The 20,959-nt window shown below is 36.3% G+C and overlaps 1 protein-coding gene across 4 annotated transcripts in view; it reads right to left on the bottom strand.

Moving 5' to 3' along the window:
* Positions 1-20,959, bottom strand: part of TASP1 (taspase 1) — a 269,597-nt gene that overhangs the window by 116,074 nt on the left and 132,564 nt on the right. For all 4 annotated transcript variants that reach the window (XM_030310108.1, XM_030310111.1, XM_030310109.2 and 1 more), the window contains one exon: positions 2,350-2,460. In XM_030310108.1, coding sequence (XP_030165968.1) covers positions 2,350-2,460 — 111 coding nt within the window. The remainder of the gene's footprint in view (positions 1-2,349; positions 2,461-20,959) is intronic.

Genomic DNA, 20,959 nt, shown 5'->3' on the forward strand with positions numbered 1-20,959 from the left:
CATTTGTGGGAAAACCAGAAGAAAAGACTTGATCACTGGTATAGGCTTCTGTCCCTCCTTCCAAGCTGGTAAGGGTGGAAGAAAAAGAGGAGACAAATAAAAAAGCCCTAGCTTTTCTAGCCCTAGCTAGATCTGAAGGATCCAAGAATAGAGGGGGCCTCAAGACACAGAAAGCCACATAGAAAAGTTCCCCATTCCCTCAGGCCAGTAAGATGCTCTAGGAGTAAAGTAAAACAAAACAAAACAGAACAAAACAAACAAACAAACAAAAAACTAGCCTGATATGCTTAGGCCGTGAGGACTTGACATTCTCACTGACTATTCCAAGAAGTTTCCAATCATCTGATTCTACTACCACTAGCATCTACTGTAAGTGGATGCTGTGTGTACAGAAGAAGTCAAAGACTACAAAAATACCAAGGACACCATAGTGAATTTGGTAGCAATAGTAGCCAGCAACCCGTAAGGAAGTGGAGAGCAAGTCCTATCTCAGTACAAGCCAACATTGGGAACAGAGTGACTATGAAGCAGATGGTCCCTCCCAATGACAAAGAAGGTCCATTGAATCCCGATGCTATCCAGTAGAGAGGGAAAAGTGGCAAACAAATATAAAATGACATGTATAAAGAGACTAGGCTTATATGGAAGGAACTAACAGAATGAAGGCAAGGATTCAGACATTCAGCTGAACTAGAGAAGATAAACAGTTACAATAGGCACCCTTCCTGCAATATCCAGCATGGGCTGGGGAAGAGAGACAGTGTGGGTGTGAAGACAGTGTGGGTGGGTGACTTTAACATCTAAGCCTGGGCTTAGCAATAGGCCCCCTGCAGCTGCACAAGACTCCACTGGCAAGACCCTGAATAGTCTGCATGTAGCCCCTGTGGCCCAGAGGGTCAAATACCAAGTAGTCAGTCCCTCTGTAAGCCCTCTGTGGCCTGGTGGACTCTGAAGTCCTCTGTGTCCCTGCCCCACTGGTACCAGGCTCCCACGACACACCCAGCCAATGGGTACTGATATCTGCTCTCTATATGCATTCTAGAGAGTGGCCTATTGTTTTCTCAGCAACTCCATACTAGTCCCAGCCTGGTCAAACCAGTGAACCTCTCTTCTCTGCTACCCGGCGGCCAAACCATACCTTCTTCATCAAGATCTATACCCTTTACAAGTATGTCCTTCCTTGAACACTCTCTAGAGTACAACATAGAGTTTCTTTATATATTATAGTTACACTTTCAACATAGTTAACAAATCTTTATGTTAAACTTCCCCTGATTAACCTAATGTTAATGTTTCTATGTCCTGATTTGATCCAGAGGGCTACATCCACCTAGTCTCAAAATCTGAGTCTATCAATATTTCCACTTTCTCCATTTCTTCCATCCTCTTCATCCCTTGGACCATTTCCAGGTCCTAATGTCTCTTGCCTACAGAGATGGTCTTGGACAATCTTAGATACACTTTATAAGCCCTCCCCCAAGATACCATTTTACTTGTCAACTTAGAAACAAATAAGGATTCTCTCCTTTCTATCAGGTCAAATGTGAACTCTTATACTGAGATTTTAAGGCCTTCTGTGATTTTTGTCTGTGTTGTCCTTATCACATAATTAGCATCTTATTATACTCTGTCTTAATTCTCCAAGTAAAGATACAACCTCCCAGACTAACCCTATAATACGCTTTCTCTAATTTATTCATGGTTATTACCCTAACTTATTTTTAACTGTACTTTATACATCTTATACAACTTCACTACTCTTTCCATGGTGGTAAGCTCAATGTTACATGATGAAAAATCAGACTAAATCAGATAGTTTTAAACCAATGTAACAGTTATAGATACAGCCACTGTTAGGCCATACAAAACCTTTCTACAGATTAGAAAAAGGCACCCTTTCCTCCAAACTGATGCAGCTTCACATTTGGTTACACAGCTTGGCAAGTGGAGCCCAGGAAGGATTTCAACTCAGCCTTATACAACTGTACATGGCAGCCCCAGATTCATTAATATAACACTAACTAAAAGAAGAATCAAAGTGTACTATAAAACTTTTAAAGGATATTGTTCCTTGAATTTTGTTTTAGTAGGATTTTATGCTACTGTGTATACCCCTCTAATCCTAGATAATGTCTCATAGCTTGGGCATTAGATCAGTTATATGGCAAATTTCATGCATTAGTGGGTATCTGGTATACCAGATCTCTATGACCAGCATTAATTGAAGGTCTAAGTCTATCCTAGGGATTGGAGCTAGATTTCATGGCACAAATGAGGTATCCAACTAGTTTGCAGCTCAGTAAATCAATCTACATTTAGAAGAACATAATTTTTTAATGTTATACTTACTGATAAACTTGTTTTGCATAGTCTCCAACAGTGCTTGGTGAGCATCTTCAGCTTGTAAAGCATGTGAACATTCTCTAGCCAGTATGGTACGCACAAGATGCTCCCCACATCCTAGAAATCCAAGGAAACCAAAAACAGTTGAGGAAAAACAATGCTATAAACATCCTTCTTATCCTCTTAGCACTAAAACACCCTTATGTACTACTTAAGAAGTGGTTGTGTTGCAGAATAATTCAGTGATGGATGAAATGACTTCTATGAACAATCTGGGATTTTAGTAATAAGATTCAGCAGAAAATAAAGAAACAACTGTCTAATGTCAAAAGGAAACAGAGAAAAATAAAAGAAAACCCCTTTTTCATAGGAATGATTTACATAATACAGGAAGGAATTCAAATTCTCTGCCTAGGAATCTCCTAGGGCTCTGTCTTATTTCCATTATTGGGTAACTACAAAAAATTGTTTTACATTTCGTTATTTGTTTAGATACAAGTGGCCTGAGTCTACCATTTTGCCTCTGGCACCCCACATACCTGGGGGCATGGGAGAAATCTAAACAGCCAGCAACAACCTGCATCTCCCTCTACCTACCTTTCGATAAAATGTCACATCAACAGCTGTAAAGTGGACTTAATAAAATAGCACCTTTCTCACCTTATAATAGTAACTTACATAGCCTTCACAGGTGAATACTCTCTGTAATTGTAAAACAAAGAATGCATTTTAAATCCCTGGAGTGAACTTGGACCATTCAGACACACTAAAAAAGGGTAGACATGATGGCAATAGGAAGCACTGCCTAGAATTCTATTTCAATTTTCTACCTGTTAATATTAGAAACTGTCTGCCAAAGTTAAGACAAAGGAAATTTAATTTACATTACAGGTTGATAAGTTCAAATAAAAGATTTCTGAGGAGACTGATTTTTTTCTTAGATATACAAAATATTAAAAATTACTTTGATAACATTGGAGGGATAAGTCTTTTAAAAAAATACTAAGTGCCCTTTGAAATGCTTTTTCTACATAAAATCAGCTGCATTAATTAAAATATAAATGTCCTCTTACCCAAAAGACAAGAGTAGATACATAAGACCTTATGCTTCCCATCTTTTAAAAAATAAAATAAAATCCTGAGGGAAGCAGATCAGCATGGACACTGGCTGCCTAACTTGCTTACACCAAGTCCCACACACCTTTGCTCTGGCGGTACTGCCCTTTTCAGTCAAGCTTGCCTAAGTCCCAGTGTGACAGCCGCTCCCTACTCCTACCCAGAAGACCAACAGAAACTCCTGCCCACACCACATCTCCTGACCAGAGTTCTGCCGGGCCTCAGTTCTGGTGGAGCTGGTGTCAGATCTCATTTCACAGACAGACCAGAGCACACCTAGTTAAAACTCATCACATTCAGGCCAGGGACCAAATACTGACCATAGTAGGCAAGGAGAGCCTCTGCAAATGACTGGCCTAAAGGACAGAGCAGCTAAACTACAAGAGCACAGCACACACAGCATACACCAGAGACACTCCCTAAAGCGCCAGACCCTGGGCACTACATGACTTCATAAGGCATTACTTTCAGAAGCAGGAGACATAATTGGCTTTTCTAACACACAAAAGAAGGAAGAAACTTAGGGGCACCCGGGTGGCGCAGTCGGTTTAGCGTCCCACTTTAGCTCAGGTCATGATCTCACAGTTTGTGAGTTCGAGCCCCGCGTTAGGCTCTGTGCTGACAGCTCGGAACCTGGAGCCTGCTTCGGATTCTGTGTCTACCTCTCTCTCTCTCTCTCTCTCTCTCTCTCTCTCTCTGCCCCTCCCCTGCTCATACTCTGTCTCTCTCTCTCAAAAATGAATAAAATTTTAAAAATTAAAAAAAAAAAAAGAAGGAAGAGACTTAGACAAAATGCCAAGATGGAGGAATTTATCCCAAATGAAAGAACAAGATAAGGCCATGTTGGAGATCTAAGCAAACATGCTTGATGGAAAATTTAAAGCAAAAATCATAAGGATACTCACTGGGCTTAAGAAAAGAATAGAAGACATCAGTAAGACCCTTACAACAGAGATGAAAGAGTTAAAAAACCAATCAGAAATAAAGAATGCAATAAACAAGATTGGAAAACAGGCTTGATGCAATGAACAGCAGGCTGAAAGAAGCAGTGGAATGAATAAGAGATATATTAGACAAAATAATGGAAAATAATGAAGCTGAATAAAAGAGAAAAAAGAATTATGCAACATGAGAATAGACTCAAGGAACTCAGTGACTTCATCAAATGTAATAACATTCATATTATAGGAGTCACAGAAGAAGAGAAGGAAAAGGGGACAGAAAATTTATTTCAAGAAATAACAGCAGAAAACTTCCCTAATCTGGGGGAAAGAAATAGACATGCAGATCAGAAGGCACAGAGAACTCCCATCAAAATCAACAAAAGCATGCCAATAACAAGCCATCTTGTAATTAAATTTGCAAAATATAGTGATAAAGGAAAAATCTTGAAAGCAGCAAGAAAAAGAAGTCCTTAATTTACAAGGAAAGTTACAGATTAACTCAACAGAAACATGTCAAACCAGAAGGGAGTGGCCTGATATATTCAAAGTGCTAAATAGGAAAAATCTGCAGCCAAGAATACTCTATCCAGCAAGGCTATCATTCAGAATAGGAGAGATAGAGTTTCCCAGACAAACAAAAACTAAAGGAGTTCATGACCACTAAACCAGACCTGCAAGAAATATTAGGAGACTTTCTGAGGGCAAAGGAGAGACCAAAAGTGACAAAGAAAGGATCACAGAAAATCTCCAGAAACAATGACAAAACAAGTAAAAAAAATGGCAATAAATACATATTTATCAATAATTACTTTGAGTGGGGCTTCTGGATTGCTCAGTCGGTTGGGCGTCTGACTTTGACTTAGGTCATGATCTCACAGTTAATGTTTTCGAGCCCCATGTCAGTCTCTGCTGTCAATGCAGAGCCTGCTTTGGATCCTCGGTCAACCTCTCTCTGTCCCTATGCCACTCTCACCCTCACTCTCAAAAATAAACACTAAAAATAATAATAAAAGTGAGGGGATGGAGGGACATTTATCACACAAACAGACATTAAAAGAAAGCCAGGGTAGTAATACTTATATTGGACAAATTAGACTTTTTTATTCTTGTATTGTTTTCATCCTGCTTTGGTATCTGGATAGCGCTGGTCTCATGGAATTATTTTGAATATGTTCCCTCTATTATTTGTAAGATTTTGATATTGTTATTATTACTTTATAAGTGTTTGGTAGAATTCACCAATGAAACCATGTGGTCTTGGGCTTTTCTGTGCTGGGAGATTTTTAATTCCTAATTCAACTTTCATTCTTGTTATTGGTTTAAGAAGATTTCCTACTTCTTGGATTTTAAGATTCATGATTGAATCTTGGTAATTCGTGCATTTTTAGGGATTATCTAGGTTTTTTTTTTTCCTAAAATATCTGATGTTAGTATATAATTGTTTATAATAATCTGTTATCACATTATGCATTTCTATGGTTATCTGTTGTATTGTTTTCTCTTCCATTCCCCATGTTGATTTTTGGTCTTCTTTTTTTTCTTAGTTAATGTAGTTAAAGCATTGCCAATTGTTTTTTTGTTTTTTTTTTTTTTTTTTTTTGCTTTTTTTTTTTGGTTTTAAACTGGTCATAACATAACTTTCAATGTTATGTTATTTTGGTCTCTATTTTAAATTCTGATTTTACTTTGTTATTTCCTTCCTCTACTAAATTTCAGCTAAGTTTCTTCTTTTTCTAGTTCCTTGTGGTATATTGTTGTTTACTTGAACTTTTTTTTCTTAATACAAGCATTTATATCATAAATTTTACTCTAACATCTGCTTTTGCTGCATCCCATAGGTTTTGGAATATTGTGTATTCTTTTTCTTTTGTTTTGAGACATATTTTGATTTGCCATTTGATTTCCTATTTGGCCCATTGCTTGTATAATAGTGTGTTGTTTAAAATTTACATGTTAAATATTTAATATTTACATTGTAGATTTTCAGCTTTGTTTCATTGTTGATTTTCAGTTTTGTACCATTGTGGTTGGAAAACATAGCTGGTATGATTTCCATACTCTTAAATTTTTAATATTTGTTATGTCCTTTATGTGATTTCACCAGGGGATTCTTCTGTGTATACCTGAGGAAAATGTGTATTCTTATTTTTCTTGAATGGAATGGTTTATATACATCTTTTAGAACCAAATATTCTGAAGTATGCTTCAAGTAAAAAATGTTCTTGTCATGGAAAAAATAAATAAAAAGTTCACCTTAAAAAAAAAAAAACTGCCAAAGGTATTCCAATAGTTTTTTTAGAAAATCAGGTCCTTCATTAATTCACACAACAGGTAAAGGATATCAAATGATCTCAGCATCTACTGAGACTAAAGGAGAAGTATGACTCAACTCTATAGTCAAAAAACTCACAGCAAAAGAAGGAACAATCCACTCAGATTCCCCAATAGGTCCAGGGACAAAGTAACATTTTCTCATGTTATTAATTTGCGTGCACATACACACACACACACACACACACACACACACACACACACACACACAACACTGGTAAAGGGAGAGAGAAGGTTCTTAGCAATGAAAAAGATTGCCATATACATATATGCCATATATATATATACCTTTCCTTCCCACTTTTTCCCTCCTTTCCTCTGCACCCTCTCAGTATATACATGCAAAGATGTATGTGTATATTATGTATATGTATATGTATATTATGTATATGTATATGTATATGTATATTATGAATACACATAAAATATGTACTCACTGCCAAAAATACAAACCATTCAAAAAATGTCAAAAGCTTTTTTTAAATCACTTGACACTGGGCACCAAAGTGGCTCAGTCGGTTAAGTATCTGACTTCAGCTCAGGTCATGATCTCACAGTTTGTGAGTTCAAGCCCTGCACTGACAGTGTAGAGTCAGCTTGAGATTCTCTCTCTCTCCTTCTCTCTCTGCCGCTCCTCTACTCGTGCTTTCCCTCTTTCTCAAAATAAATAAATAAACTTTAAAAAAAATCACTTGACATTTTTCCAGAAGTAACTTCCCTATATTTTTTGGTAAAGTGTAAATGTAAATATCTTTCCAGATCTAATATCATTTTATAAGTATCTACACTTAGAAGATCTAGATATGCAATTTAATATATAACTCTGTGAGCAAGACTATTGGTGCTCCCTATTTTGTTAAATTTTTATAATATTATTTTTATAATCAGGGATAAAACAACAACAAAGTTAATAGAAAATAAACCATTTTTGACACTTACAATGTAAAGACACTGTGCTAAGCTCATGAAACCCCATAAATTTTAATTCCCTTTGTGTACATATTTGATGTTGAAGAGTGAAATGTTATACTTTAGAACAATAATAATTGTTAGGAAATTGGCATATTATAAGCTAAATGAGTGTTCAGAAGGTTATGTACACATGCCTCAAGTCAAAGAGCTAAACCACATGAAGTTAACATTACATCAAAAATACACAGTATGTGTCAGAGAGACTTTTCCTCCGTTGTTATACAAGAATATACAGGGTTTTCCAATGACTGATTTTTCACCAAGAAACTTTTAAAATTATGACTTCTATTCGGACATATATCACCTCTAACATAAGAGCGTTGACATCAAAAGCTTGTTCTCCTGCAGGTTCCAATCAAAGAAACGTTTGACTTATGTGGTTTCACCCACAAAATTCCAAGGTTTCTTAGAATATGCTGCCAGATAGCTGAAGTGTGATTCAAAAGAAAACAGTTTCATTCTTTATATGTGGATATGAAGAAATAAGGCTTTCATTGCATCCTCCTTTTGTCCTTATCATACAAGTATATATTTATGTTCTCAGATCTTAGCAGAAAACATGAATTATACATAGAATGAAGACCTAACAGCAAACCTAGAAGAAAAGTGATACAGGCACACCTCAGATATATTGCAGGTTCAGTTCCAGACCAGTGCAATAAAGCGAGTCAGATAAACGTTTTGGTTTCCCAGAGCATATAAAAGTTATGTTTATATTACACTCTAGTTTATTAAGTGTGCAACAGTATTATGTCTAATACAACAATGTACATATTTTAATTAAACAATACTTTATTGCTAAAAAATGCTAACCATCATCTGAGCTTTCAGCAAGTCATAATTACCGACCAGAGATCACCATAACAAATATAATAATAATGAAAAAGTTTGAAATATTGTGAGAATTACCAACATGTGACACAGAGACACAAAGTGAGCAAATACTGTTGGAAAAGTGCTGCCAATAGACTTGCTCAGCACAGGGTTGCTACAAATACTCAATTTGTTTTAAAAAGAAATCTGTGAACCACAACAAAGTGAAGCACAGTAAAACAAGGTATATCTGTAAATATCAATTTTCTATAAAAACTTATTTTAGCATCAGTAAGAATGAAAACTGCATGGGTTGAAAAACATAGTGAATTCATAACTTATGTTCTAAAAAACGTTTACGTTTGAGAGATGCTATGGAACCAATTCACTCTTCTGAAAATTGGTAAGTGAAAGCAAAAAATCTAGCATTTCTTTGTCTTTCCTATAGCAACTGTACAGCAGGGAAACCAAATAGTTTATGAAGGAAAATTTTCTCCATAGAAATGCCCCAACTAACAAGTAAATAATAATTACAGAGAATTAGAATATAATCACTTATAACCCATAATGTAATAACTAATACAGGCAACAATCATCAATAGCTGCTAATAGCACAAAAAGATACAACCAGACATTAAATGCCCCTTGATAAAATTACACCTTGTAGTCTTGCCCCACATCAAAATATTTACCCTGAATCTGAACAAGCCTCTAAATTCGATTATCGATTTCCATAAATAAACAGCATTTGTAAAAAACCTACAGTTAACATCATACTTAATGGTGAAAAACTGAATTGCTTCTCCCTAAGATCAGAAACAAGATAATGATGTCTGCTTTTATCACTTCTATTCAACAATATTCTGGAAGCTCAAGTTATTGCAATTAGGCAAGAAAAATAAAAGGCATAAATATCAGAAAGAAAGAAGCAAAACTGCTTTGCAGATGACATAATTATTTATGTAGAGAAACCAAGGGTATCTATAAAACAACTACTAGAGGTATCTCTCCAGGTTCTTCCTATCTTGTTAGTAGTCTAGGGCAAAAGTTGGCAACAGACACCTGCCTGGTACTTAACAGTCCCCAAAATGTGGACTTGATTTTCATTTCTTCCCCCATCAACTCACTCACCAGATTGTTACTGAGCACTTACTTGGTGCCAGGTCCAGAATGCACAGCAGTTGGCAGGGGTGCTGCTGCAAAATGTCAGATCTCCCCAGTGGTGCTGGACCCCTCCCTGACTACTGAGTATTCAGTAAACTGCCATCCTGTCCAGTCCAGATGCCAGTGCCCTCATTGTGTATTTTATAGATCAACCTTGGAGATTTAGATGAGAACCCTAGATTCAGCAGGAACCTTGGACATTCCCACAGCCCACTATGAACCACTCTCCATGCCAAGTCATCTCCCACTAATTCCAACCCTAAGCCCAGTCTCAGCTCACTCATTCCCAATGTGCTTCCTGTTGCTGAAACTTCAATATGCCCCACACTCAAAGCCTTCAGTATTATAATACATGTCCTCTCTTGCAAGAATTAGAATACATTTCCTCTTGTGGGGATCCTTAACCTTTCAAAACCCAAACTGAAGATGAATTCATAATAAAAAAATTACAAACCACACATGCATGGGCACGAATGTGTACACAAACACACACACACACACACACACACACACATACACACACACACACACACACACACACACCCCAAGATGGAATGAGCAGATATAAAAAAAATAATGTAAAAGATTATCAAACCAAGAAGTGTTAATAGAACAGAGGCTGATAATCATTTTCAGTTAAAACAGATAAAGTAAATATTGTAGGTTTTGTAGTCTATATATGATCTCTGTCAAATTTTCTTTTATTTTTATAACAATCCTTTAAAAATTTAAAAATCATTCTTAGCTCATGGGCTGTACAAATTTAGACCACAGGCCAGATCTGGCCCACAAGTCATAGTTTGACTATCCCTATATTAAAACAATTTGTAGTACAAAGATTAAAAGGAAGGGAGATCATAATTTTTAAAAACAAGGCAAACTGGGAGTAGGGGCCAGGAGGAGGTGTACAAGATTTTTTAAGGAACCAAATAAAACTTTCTTAAATTAAAAGAAAATTGTTTAAAACTCAATGCAAGAAAAAAAAAAAAAACTCAATGCAAGAGAGAGAAATATAAGGTATACCTATGGGAAAAAAAATCTAAAAAGTATCCTAGAATGATAAAAAGAAGTAAAATGAGGAGTTAAGAAGCCTAGAGTATAAAATGAGAATATCCAACATATTAACAGGCATTTTGAAATAGAGAAAAGAAAGAATGGGGTGAAAGAGTACTAACATTTGAAGAGATCATGAATAAGTGTTATCAGAACTTAAGTTACAAGGAAATTCTTAAACTGAAGATGCATACAGAGTTCCAAAGAAAATGAATCCTACTGTAGTGAAGCTCTGGACCAAAAGCAATTAAAAACTAATCATAAAGAAAAGGAGGATCATCTACAAAGAAATTTAAAATTTTAACTGATAAGTTCCCAACCAACAAAAGAGACCAGAAGACTAATATCTTTATTGCTAAGGCAATAAACAGAAAATAACTTGTCAACCTAGAAACAGTTAAAACTACCATTTTAGAGTGAGGGTGAATACAAACAGTTCAGACATATAAAAAAAAGAATTCTTTGAGATTTTAGCTCCCAGGTTACTTCTACTCTTCCCAACACTACTCCTTGTCATAATTTCTGCTGATTTTAATATTTACCTAGATGATTCTCCCAATAAACAGCTTGACATCCAGATTCTCTGATATCCTCTCTTCAAGTTATCCGCACTACCTCATACATTCCCTCCCATGACTATGTCATTATCAATAACATTAACTCCTCCATAGTCTCAACCACAATCATCCCACCCCTCCTATCTTTCCAGCTCACCTCTGGAGCACTTCGATTCCCTCCACCTCACTAAAAACTGCCATCCATTAATTCTGTTGCTTTCGAACTATCCTGCACTCCTCTTGGGGCCTTACCTCCTTCCTTATCCGGATAAAACTCCAATGCTTCAACAACTTATATCCATTCTCTTACTCCTAAAAGCCTACAAGTTTGCCTTCACCAAACTTGTCTGGCAGAAGCCCACTCGGGAGTATTAGTCAAAGTACTACACAAGACTGCAAAAGCAAATAACCACCAAGTCCCAGTGGCTTAAAATAACAAAAATATAATTCTCATTAATGTTATAGGTTGTACCTGGGTCACCAGAGAATGTACTCCACACAGTCACTCAGGAACAAACCTAGGCTCATAGAGATGCCATCATCTATAACTGCACCTCCTGGATTATACCTACTCCAGAACAAGAGGGCATCCAGGGCCTGGAAGTCACACATATAATTTCCACTCCAGTCTAGTGGCCAGAAGTAGTCACATGGTCTCAGGCAACCACAAATGGGCTGTGAAATATGGAGGAGTATAGAAATAGTCAGGAAGCACTACATTAAATGTCTCTGTCATGTCTGACTCAATCTAATTTTCCATGTCTGCATCTGCAGAGCTAAATGAGGTATAGCAGCCATCCTATACCATGCGGGGACATACATAAGAGGGAAGGCATACCAACAGAGGAATGTAGGAGAGAAAGGACAGACCAGTTACTGACCCCAGTCTCCTTCCAGGTTTCTTGTTACATGAGATCTAAAATAAAACAAAACAACCTATTCTGTTTAAGCCACTATAACTGAGTTCTCTTTTTTAAGCCCAAACGCATTCTTTTTTCATTTTTCTTGTCTTGGAATATATATAATATAAAATTTACCATTTAATCATTTTTTAAACATACCTTCAGTGGCATTTGTCGTGCTGTACAACCATCACCACCATCTACCTCCAGAACTTTTTCATCTGAAACTCAGAGTTTCAACTGAAACTCTGCACCCATCCAACAACAACTCCCCATTTCTTCTCTCCCCCCAACCCTGGCAACCACCATTCTAACTTCCATCTCTACAATTTGACTACTCTAGGTACCTCACATAGGTAGAAGCATATACTTTTGTCCTTTTGTGACTGACTTATTTCACTTAACAAAATGTCCTCCAAGTCTCGTTCATATGGTAGTATGTTGCAGAATTTCCTTCCTTTTTAAGGTTAAATAATATATTGTATGTATATATACATTTGGTTTATCCATTCATCTGTCAGTGGACATTTAGGCCAAATGCATTCTTAATCTATATAGAGAGCTATTTGCTGAGCAAGAAAATGACTCAGAAAACTTTACACTGAAAGAAGATAACTTCTACTTACTTCCTTCAACTCAAACATAAAACTGCATTGAGCCAAATATAATTTTTGATAAGTTTGTGTAGGTTTATCTATCAAATATCATTCGCAGCAATACCTGAAAAATATCATTTGGTCTGAACATACTTATTTTCACTGAGTTATTCTGGAAAATCCATGATATATTTAATTGCTACCAACAGCCAAATTTATTTGAATAAATGGGAGTCATTTTACTTAAAATAAATCCTTTATAATGCCTGAAAAATGGAATCTTACATATTTAATAGCACTTTTTATCCATGTAAAAAGTGACAACTTCCCTAAGTCATAACACCACTATAGGGAGGCAATCTTTAGAATGACTGTTTGTGGGTTTGTTTAGGATCCAGAAAAAGTTGGCAAAACTTCGAGGAAACTAGAAGGTAAATAGAGCATCTTTATTTTTCCCTCATCTACAAGTGTCCAATAATGCCATCATTTCTCTAGTAAACACATTGGCCTACATTACAAAAGAGTTTCTGTATCTTTACTAAAGGAGAAATCTGAGAGTTCTCAGTCAAGCAGCACGGTCTTGTTTAGAGGAGGACCCCTTGTGCATTCTATTTCTCTCTCTCTCTCTCTCTCTCTCTCTCTCTCTCTCTCTCTCTCCCTCTCTCTCTCACACACACACACACAACACACACACACACACACACCTACTTAAGGTCTAAGGCCCTATACAGTAGGAATTAGTATTTTCTATTCTATTGTCACACTCATGTTTAAATCCAGCTGAGTGACTTTGGAAGTCTTTATTTAAGCCTCAGTTTCTTCAATTGTAAAATGAAAAATCTGAGTAGCAACTACCCCATGGAGCTATTGTGAGGACAAAAATGAAATAATGCACATAAAACATTTAGCATCAAGTTGGGCCCTTAGTAAGCACTTAATAAATATTACAATAAAGGTAATAACCTTAAGGAAAACCATTTTCTGTCATTGTCTCACCTCAACCTAGTCTGTGTACTTTTCTTCTATATTGACAAAGTGATTCTCAGCTAGCCTGACAATCATCACCGAGAGCCTAGAATACAGTTGAAAAGGAGTTTAGCCTTTGATTTGCAATTCTAAAGGCTACTGCTTCAAAACAAACTGAGACTTCACATAGAGTCAAAATGATCACCTAAGTAAAACCTTTCATTATCAAAACAAAACAAATAATATGAAAAAAAAATCCCTTTTAGTCTGGCAGAAAACATTTTAACTGTGGTTATCCAGGAATTGTAGGTTATGCATGATTTTTGTTCATTATTTACTCTTACTATTTTCCCTAATTCCTTTTTTTTTTTTATTTTTTATTTTTTTTTATTTTTTTTTCAACGGTTTTATTTATTTTTGGGACAGAGAGAGACAGAGCATGAACAGGGGAGGGGCAGAGAGAGAGGGAGACACAGAATCGGAAACAGGCTCCAGGCTCTGAGCCATCAGCCCAGAGCCTGACGCGGGGCTCGAACTCACGGACCGCGAGATCGTGACCTGGCTGAAGTCGGACGCTTAACCGACTGCGCCACCCAGGCGCCCCTTCCCTAATTCCTTTAATAAATACCTTCCCAACAGGTTTATTGCCTGACTTCAACATTACACTCTGGCATTCACAGTACTTTCTCTTAAGGCAAGATGTAAAGACCAAGGCAGAGACTCCCATAATGGGATTTGGTCCCATGCACTTACTTCCCTTTACCTGAGTTCATGAGTTGGTAAATGAGACTGTGAACTAATGCTACAGGTGTTTTATTCATCCGACCTTCATCACACTGAGTATTTTCACCTCAGCTCTAGTGATAGATACAGCCTTCAAACTAAGACAATTAAAAATATGCAAACATAACAGCCCCCCAAAATCATACTGTCAAATCATGTTTTAGTTCTAATATGTAAGTAACAAAATGAAGAGTGTTTGCAGTAAGTATAGAGAAACAAAATTTTACCAATTCTTGGGTAACACTTAAGATACATTTTCATCATTTCAAGATAAGTTTTCATCTTTTTTTTAATCTTTGTCTCAATTTAATGGTGTCTCAATTTAATGAGCCAAATTGTTACAAAATGAAAATTAAAAGGGCCTTATATGTCAAGTTTTTGATGTAGTTTTCAAATGTAGGGTTTTAATGTAATGTTTACATATAGAAGATTATGATAACTCCTCCACAGGATCTCACAATGAGATAAGGATTTTAAAGTATAACTCCTAATCCAGATCTTTCTCTTCGTTGGGAAACTTTATTTCTTCTAAACCACTCTAGACTCATTCTAATACAAAGAGCCCCCAGAGGGGGAAAGTGAAGTTGCATTCACAGGAGAGACATAAGCCACATTCCCAGGCAGCCTGCATACAGGAGTACAGGATCAGCAGCAACAAAAGCTCACATTCAGTACCACTGGCACACCACACATCTCCAAGGATTACTGATGATTGTGAAGTATTTATGTCATCTTATAAATGCTGCCATTCACTCTCACTGCGGCTAGTGGGCATCTGAAAAATCTTTCAACACATCCCCTGTTAGAAGTCCACAGGGACAGATAAGTAATGAGGAAAGGCCTTTCCAAATTTAAAAGGAAACATTTGGTACTTCAGTTTCCAGTATTGCAACATCTCTTTTTCAACAAAGGAATTTATTACACAGTACGTCACCTTTTCCCTTTCGGAGGATTTACTGCCAATTTTGGAGTTGGGTTACTTCTGGTTTTCAAGCCTGTCTTGTGAAATTAAAGAGAGGACTGCCTTAAAAGTGATAGAACACACATGATTTCAGTCTTCACAGTGTCCCTATGGTTATCAAACCTGGAACCTATTACATACAAGAAGAAAACATAAGGAGCTTTATAAAGAGATGGAATAATAGTGAAGATGTCTAATCCAGTCAAGTCTAAAAGTTATACCCACCAACACACATTTAGTATTTCCTCAATATTTAGCTCTCTCTAATCCATAATCCATCAGCACACTTTGGATATTTATAGTGATCTATCAAAAACAACTCAGGCTTTTCTGATTTTTTCGATCAATAATAAATAATGAAAAGAAACCAATTTTATAATTAGCTCCTATAGATCTCATCTCTTACAAAGAAGGATGTGATTAATATGTGCTTTAGCATTTCACAATTATTTAAAGTACAGAAAAATATATTACAACAGTTACAATTAAACATAGGAAAATATCTCATCTACAGCACAGTGTTCCGCATGTGCTATATATACTAAATGTTTGACGATTACTAGTTATTACCACTATTATCAATTTTATTGAGAAGGTATAACCAAACCACAAAAGATTCAACTGTCTGAACAAGAGGTAGCTACATAAATGAGAAGGGTTCCAGGTTTGTGAATGCAAATACTTTCAGAAACTAAAAAACAAATAAAAAAGCTCCAACAAAAATTAGTAGTGAACAGCCATTATCCAATCTGCCATGTCAGAAAGAGTCTGTGGTTAACAACACAGAAGCATCCTCCACCAAAGCTTGAGCCACTCCTTCTTTCCCTTGGCCCTGTCTGTCAAAGTCACATCTCAACGTGGGGACTATACCACATATTCATTCTGAGTGTAAATAAAGATAATAAAATAGTACCTTGCTTTCTGATCTAACTATTCTAGATTTAGTTATCTAAATTACTGCACTCTAGGGCACCTGTATGGCTCAAATGGTTAAGCATCTGACTCTTGATTTTGGCTCAGGTCATGATCTCACGGTCATGAGAGTGAGCCCTGCATTGGAGGGCCAGCATGGAGCCTAAGATTCTCTCTCTCCCTGCCCCTCCCCTGCTCACATGCGTGCACGCGCTCTCTTTCTCTAAAACAAAAAAGAAAATAATGATAATGATAATAATAAATTACAACACTCTAATTAAAGCCCCAGGGCAAATGGTGCCAGGCAGGGGGTGAAAATCAGAGAAAACCACCTTAGTTTTTAGCTATGATGTTCTTAACTATGGTGTTCTTAGCTATGATGGAGCCCCTAAAATCCTATCACTATTGTTGAGTTTGCCTGGGAAACATACTACATGCATAAGAATTAGACTAATCTGCATTTGTGAACCTCACTAGGGCAGTAGCCATAAAAGAAGCCTCATTGTTTGTAATGTTCAGCTGATGCTCTTGGACATCTTCTATCCAGAGTCCTGTTCAATCAGAGAGAACCACAGATAAGTAGAACCACCTCCAGCTATGGAATCTGAAATAAGTCACTTAAGATCTCCATGCTTCAGTTTTCTCACTGGAAAAAAGCTTAAGTTTAAGCTTAAGTGGTCTTAAATTCCTCATAAGGAAAAATTTTATAGCTGTAAGTACTTTTAGAACTTCAATAACATTCCAGGGGTGCCTGGGTGGCTCAGTTGGTTAAGCATCCAACTTTGGCTCAGGTCATGATCTCACAGTTCACAAGTTCAAGCCTCACATTGGGCTCTGTGCTGGCAGCTCGGAACCTGGAGCCTGCTTTGGATTCTGTGTCTCCCTCTTTCTCTACCTCTCCCCCACTTGCATATTCTCTCTCTCTCTCTCAAAAATAAATAACAACTTATGAGAAACCCTTTTTAAAATGCTATTAATCAATAAAATATTAAAATTCAACTATAAACAACTTTAAAGTTTATATTCATTTTTGAAAGAAACAGAGACAGCATGAGTGGGGAAGGGCAGAGAGAGAGGGAGACACAGAATCCAAAGCAGGCTCCCAGCTGCCAGTGCAAAGCCTGATGCAGGGCTTGAACCCACAAAACCAAGAGGTCATGACATGAGCCAAAACCAAGAGTCTGATGCTTAACTGACTGAACCACCCTGGCACCCTGAGAACTTTATTTTTTAAGGGGAAAGATAAAAGGTCATGATTCACAGACTCACCATCAACTGATCAACAACTGTGTATCTGGGGCTTTTACAGTATCATCTCATTAAAGCTTTACAATTAACTTGTAAAGAAGGTATTGCCATCCCCACTGGACAAATAACAAGTGTTACATTGGAAAAACAAAGAGTATAAGATCCAAGTCTTGTAACTCTAAGTAACATGCTGGCTCCATGATGGCCCACAACTGCAGAAATCATGCCATACCAAAAAAAAGAGATACAAAGAAAACTCAAAAGCCTCAAAACTCTAAGTCCATGGTCAAGATCAAAGTAATAATTACCTGCAGATAAAGAGCACAACAAATTTTGATACCAACAATTAGGACTGTAGATAACTCCCAATTTAAACCACAACATCCTAGAAAGTCACTAAACAAGCCCCAAAGAAATAATATTAAAGTTGGAAATTTCATTTTGCATCAAGGCCACAGTGTGTACTTTATGAGTAAAAAAAGCCAAACACAGTTATAAATATCTATAATAATGTAGATGTAATGTAAAATAAATATTTCAGTACACATATCGACTATATATTATTTACAAAGCCCACAAACAGAATATAAGCAAGACAGTTATACTATACCATAAATTTAGCCTATAACTACCAAGTCAGCCATATATGTTAAACATTTAATTAATACTTTTCTTAATGACAAAATATATAAGTGATTTGTGGGAGTGATTTGAATGGCCACAGTCTCTTTAAAATCTGAAAAAGGAAATCTGAGTTGATGTTATTTCTCAATAAATTCCTCTGTACAAAGGAGAGGCAATATAAATCATTTCATCAGTTTTAAAGCCATATTCAGAGTTTAAAACCAACATTCAGTATTTAGAGGCCTCATAAAGTATGATGGGGAAAAAGTTTTAAATCTGCTCACCAGTCATTGCTTATCCCTTTCTCTAGTCAACACAGTGTCAAGGGTAGTTCTGAGACTGGAAAAAGACACACAAGTTCTCAAGGTGAAAAGGGAAAATGGTAATCATATTCATTTGTCTAGATCAGAGTAGAATTTAAGGAATAACAGTAAAAATATGGTCCTAAAGCTATCTTAACCACCAACTAACAAAAATCACAGAAGCAGATAAAAGAAGGAAAAAGCAAAACAGGTAGGACACCTCAAGTAAAACATGTTAATAAAAGGTAAACAGACAGTATAAAATTTAGCACCTCTCAAGGTTTTCATTTGACATCATTAAGAAATAATGCTAGTTAAAGAAGAAAATACATTCATGTGTATTACACTTAAACTTTTAGTTTAGCCAAAACATTTATTTACAATTTTATTCAAAAGTTGCCTAAGACTCTGCTTCCTAGGGCATGAAAAAAAAAGATATATCTTTGCCTAAAATTAAACAGTCTCAGGAAATTCAGGGTATTTTCCACGAAAAGCCATGTATAGATTCCGTAGGATCCACAAACCACAAATAAAGAACCCACACAGCTCTGACTTAACTTTAAAATATACAAGTATATGATTATAAACCAGGAAGCAAACTTTCAATTTGATTTCTAATACAAATACCTTCTGCTGGGACCATGAATTCCATGTGACAAAGGCAACAGTGACACTTTCATTGCCTAGGGGCTAATGTGGAAACTGCGGTGAAAATAATGAAATTAGATTATCATGTTAGAATCATACTATTTCATATTAAAAAAAGAAATAAGGATCCTTGGAAAAATAACTGGTTCTGGGCCTGGCTAAGGCAGTGCCCAAGAGGAGTCTGAGGTATCTTGTTCTACCTAAAAGCAAGGAAACTATCAATAATAGTTACATTAAAGAGGACTGAATCCAACTTAAAGGGTCTTTTATTGACAAAAGATGGAACAATTTTACCAGCAAAACGAATAATGGTTCTAAGTCCTTGAATATGTCAATTACAAAGGAGATTGATTCATTTCTCTCCTAGATGTATAGAATGCATTCCTTTTCAGTAGCAAATATTTACTTCAATCTTGTCTGTGTTCCAACCATAATGTTTATCATATAACCAGTGATTATAAACATATGAAAAGGCAAGAAATGTGCCCTATAGTGCCTGGGTGGCGCAGTCAGTTAAGCGTCCGACTTCAGCCAGGTCACGATCTCACGGTCCGTGAGTTCGAGGCCCGCGTCGGGCTCTGGGCTGATGGCTCAGAGCCTGGAGCCTGTTCCCGATTCTGTGTCTCCCTCTCTCTCTGCCCCTCCCCCGTACATGCTCTGTCTCTCTCTGTCCCAAAAAAAATAAATAAACGTTGAAAAAAAAAAATTAAAAAAAAAAAAGAAATGTGCCCTATAAACAACAGAAAAAACAGTCAACAGAAACAGGCTACTAATGGCTCTGATGTTAGAATTACCACGAGAACCTTAAAATAACTAGAATAATTATTTTATGTAACGAGTGGAAAGGAGGAAAATCTTAACAGAGAAAATCTTCAAATATGAACCAAATAAAATAAAATAAGTAGTATCAAAAATGAAAATGCATCCAACCGGCTTAGGAGCAAATAAGAGATAGCTAAAGAAAATATCAGTGAATTTAATAATAGTCATGAGAAACTACCCATATTAAAACACAAAAAGGATAAGAATGACTAAAAATGGAACAAAGCACCATATATCTGTAGAATACTAAATGCATATAATGGCAGTCTCAGAAGAAGAAGAAAGGACAGGGCAGAAGAAATATTTGAAGATATAATGGAGGAGAATTTTCCAAACTTGACAAGTGAAACCAACTCAATAACCTGGGGTCCTCAGCAAAGCCTAAGAAAGATAAATGCAAAGAATATCACGCTTAGGGATATCACAGTCAAACTGCTGAAAACCAAAGAAAAAATATTATACACAAATTAAAAAATACATATTACACACGAGGGGACAACTATAAAACTTCTCATCAGAAACACTGAAAGTGAAAAAGACAACAGAATAACATTTTTGAATTACTGAAGAAAAAATACAGTCAACATAGAACTCTCTGTGCAGAGAAAATATCCTTCAAAAATAAAGAGGAAATGAAGACATTTCAGACAGACAAAGATGGCAGACTCATCACCAGCAGAGCTGAACTATAAAAATACTAAAAAGCATTCTTTAGGGTTGGTATTACAAATAAAAAGCATCAAAAAGAGGAGCTAGTTGGCTAAAACCATTTTAATTTTAAAAAGCTATTAAGTATGTGTCTATGTGTTTATTTGTGTGCAAATTTCTTTAAAAGATAACAAACCATTTAAAGTAAAAATAATGAAGATGATACACTGTGGGGTTTAAAACATAATAGAAAC

This window comes from Lynx canadensis, chromosome A3 (assembly GCF_007474595.2).
Source record: "Lynx canadensis isolate LIC74 chromosome A3, mLynCan4.pri.v2, whole genome shotgun sequence".
NCBI lineage: Eukaryota > Metazoa > Chordata > Mammalia > Carnivora > Felidae > Lynx > Lynx canadensis.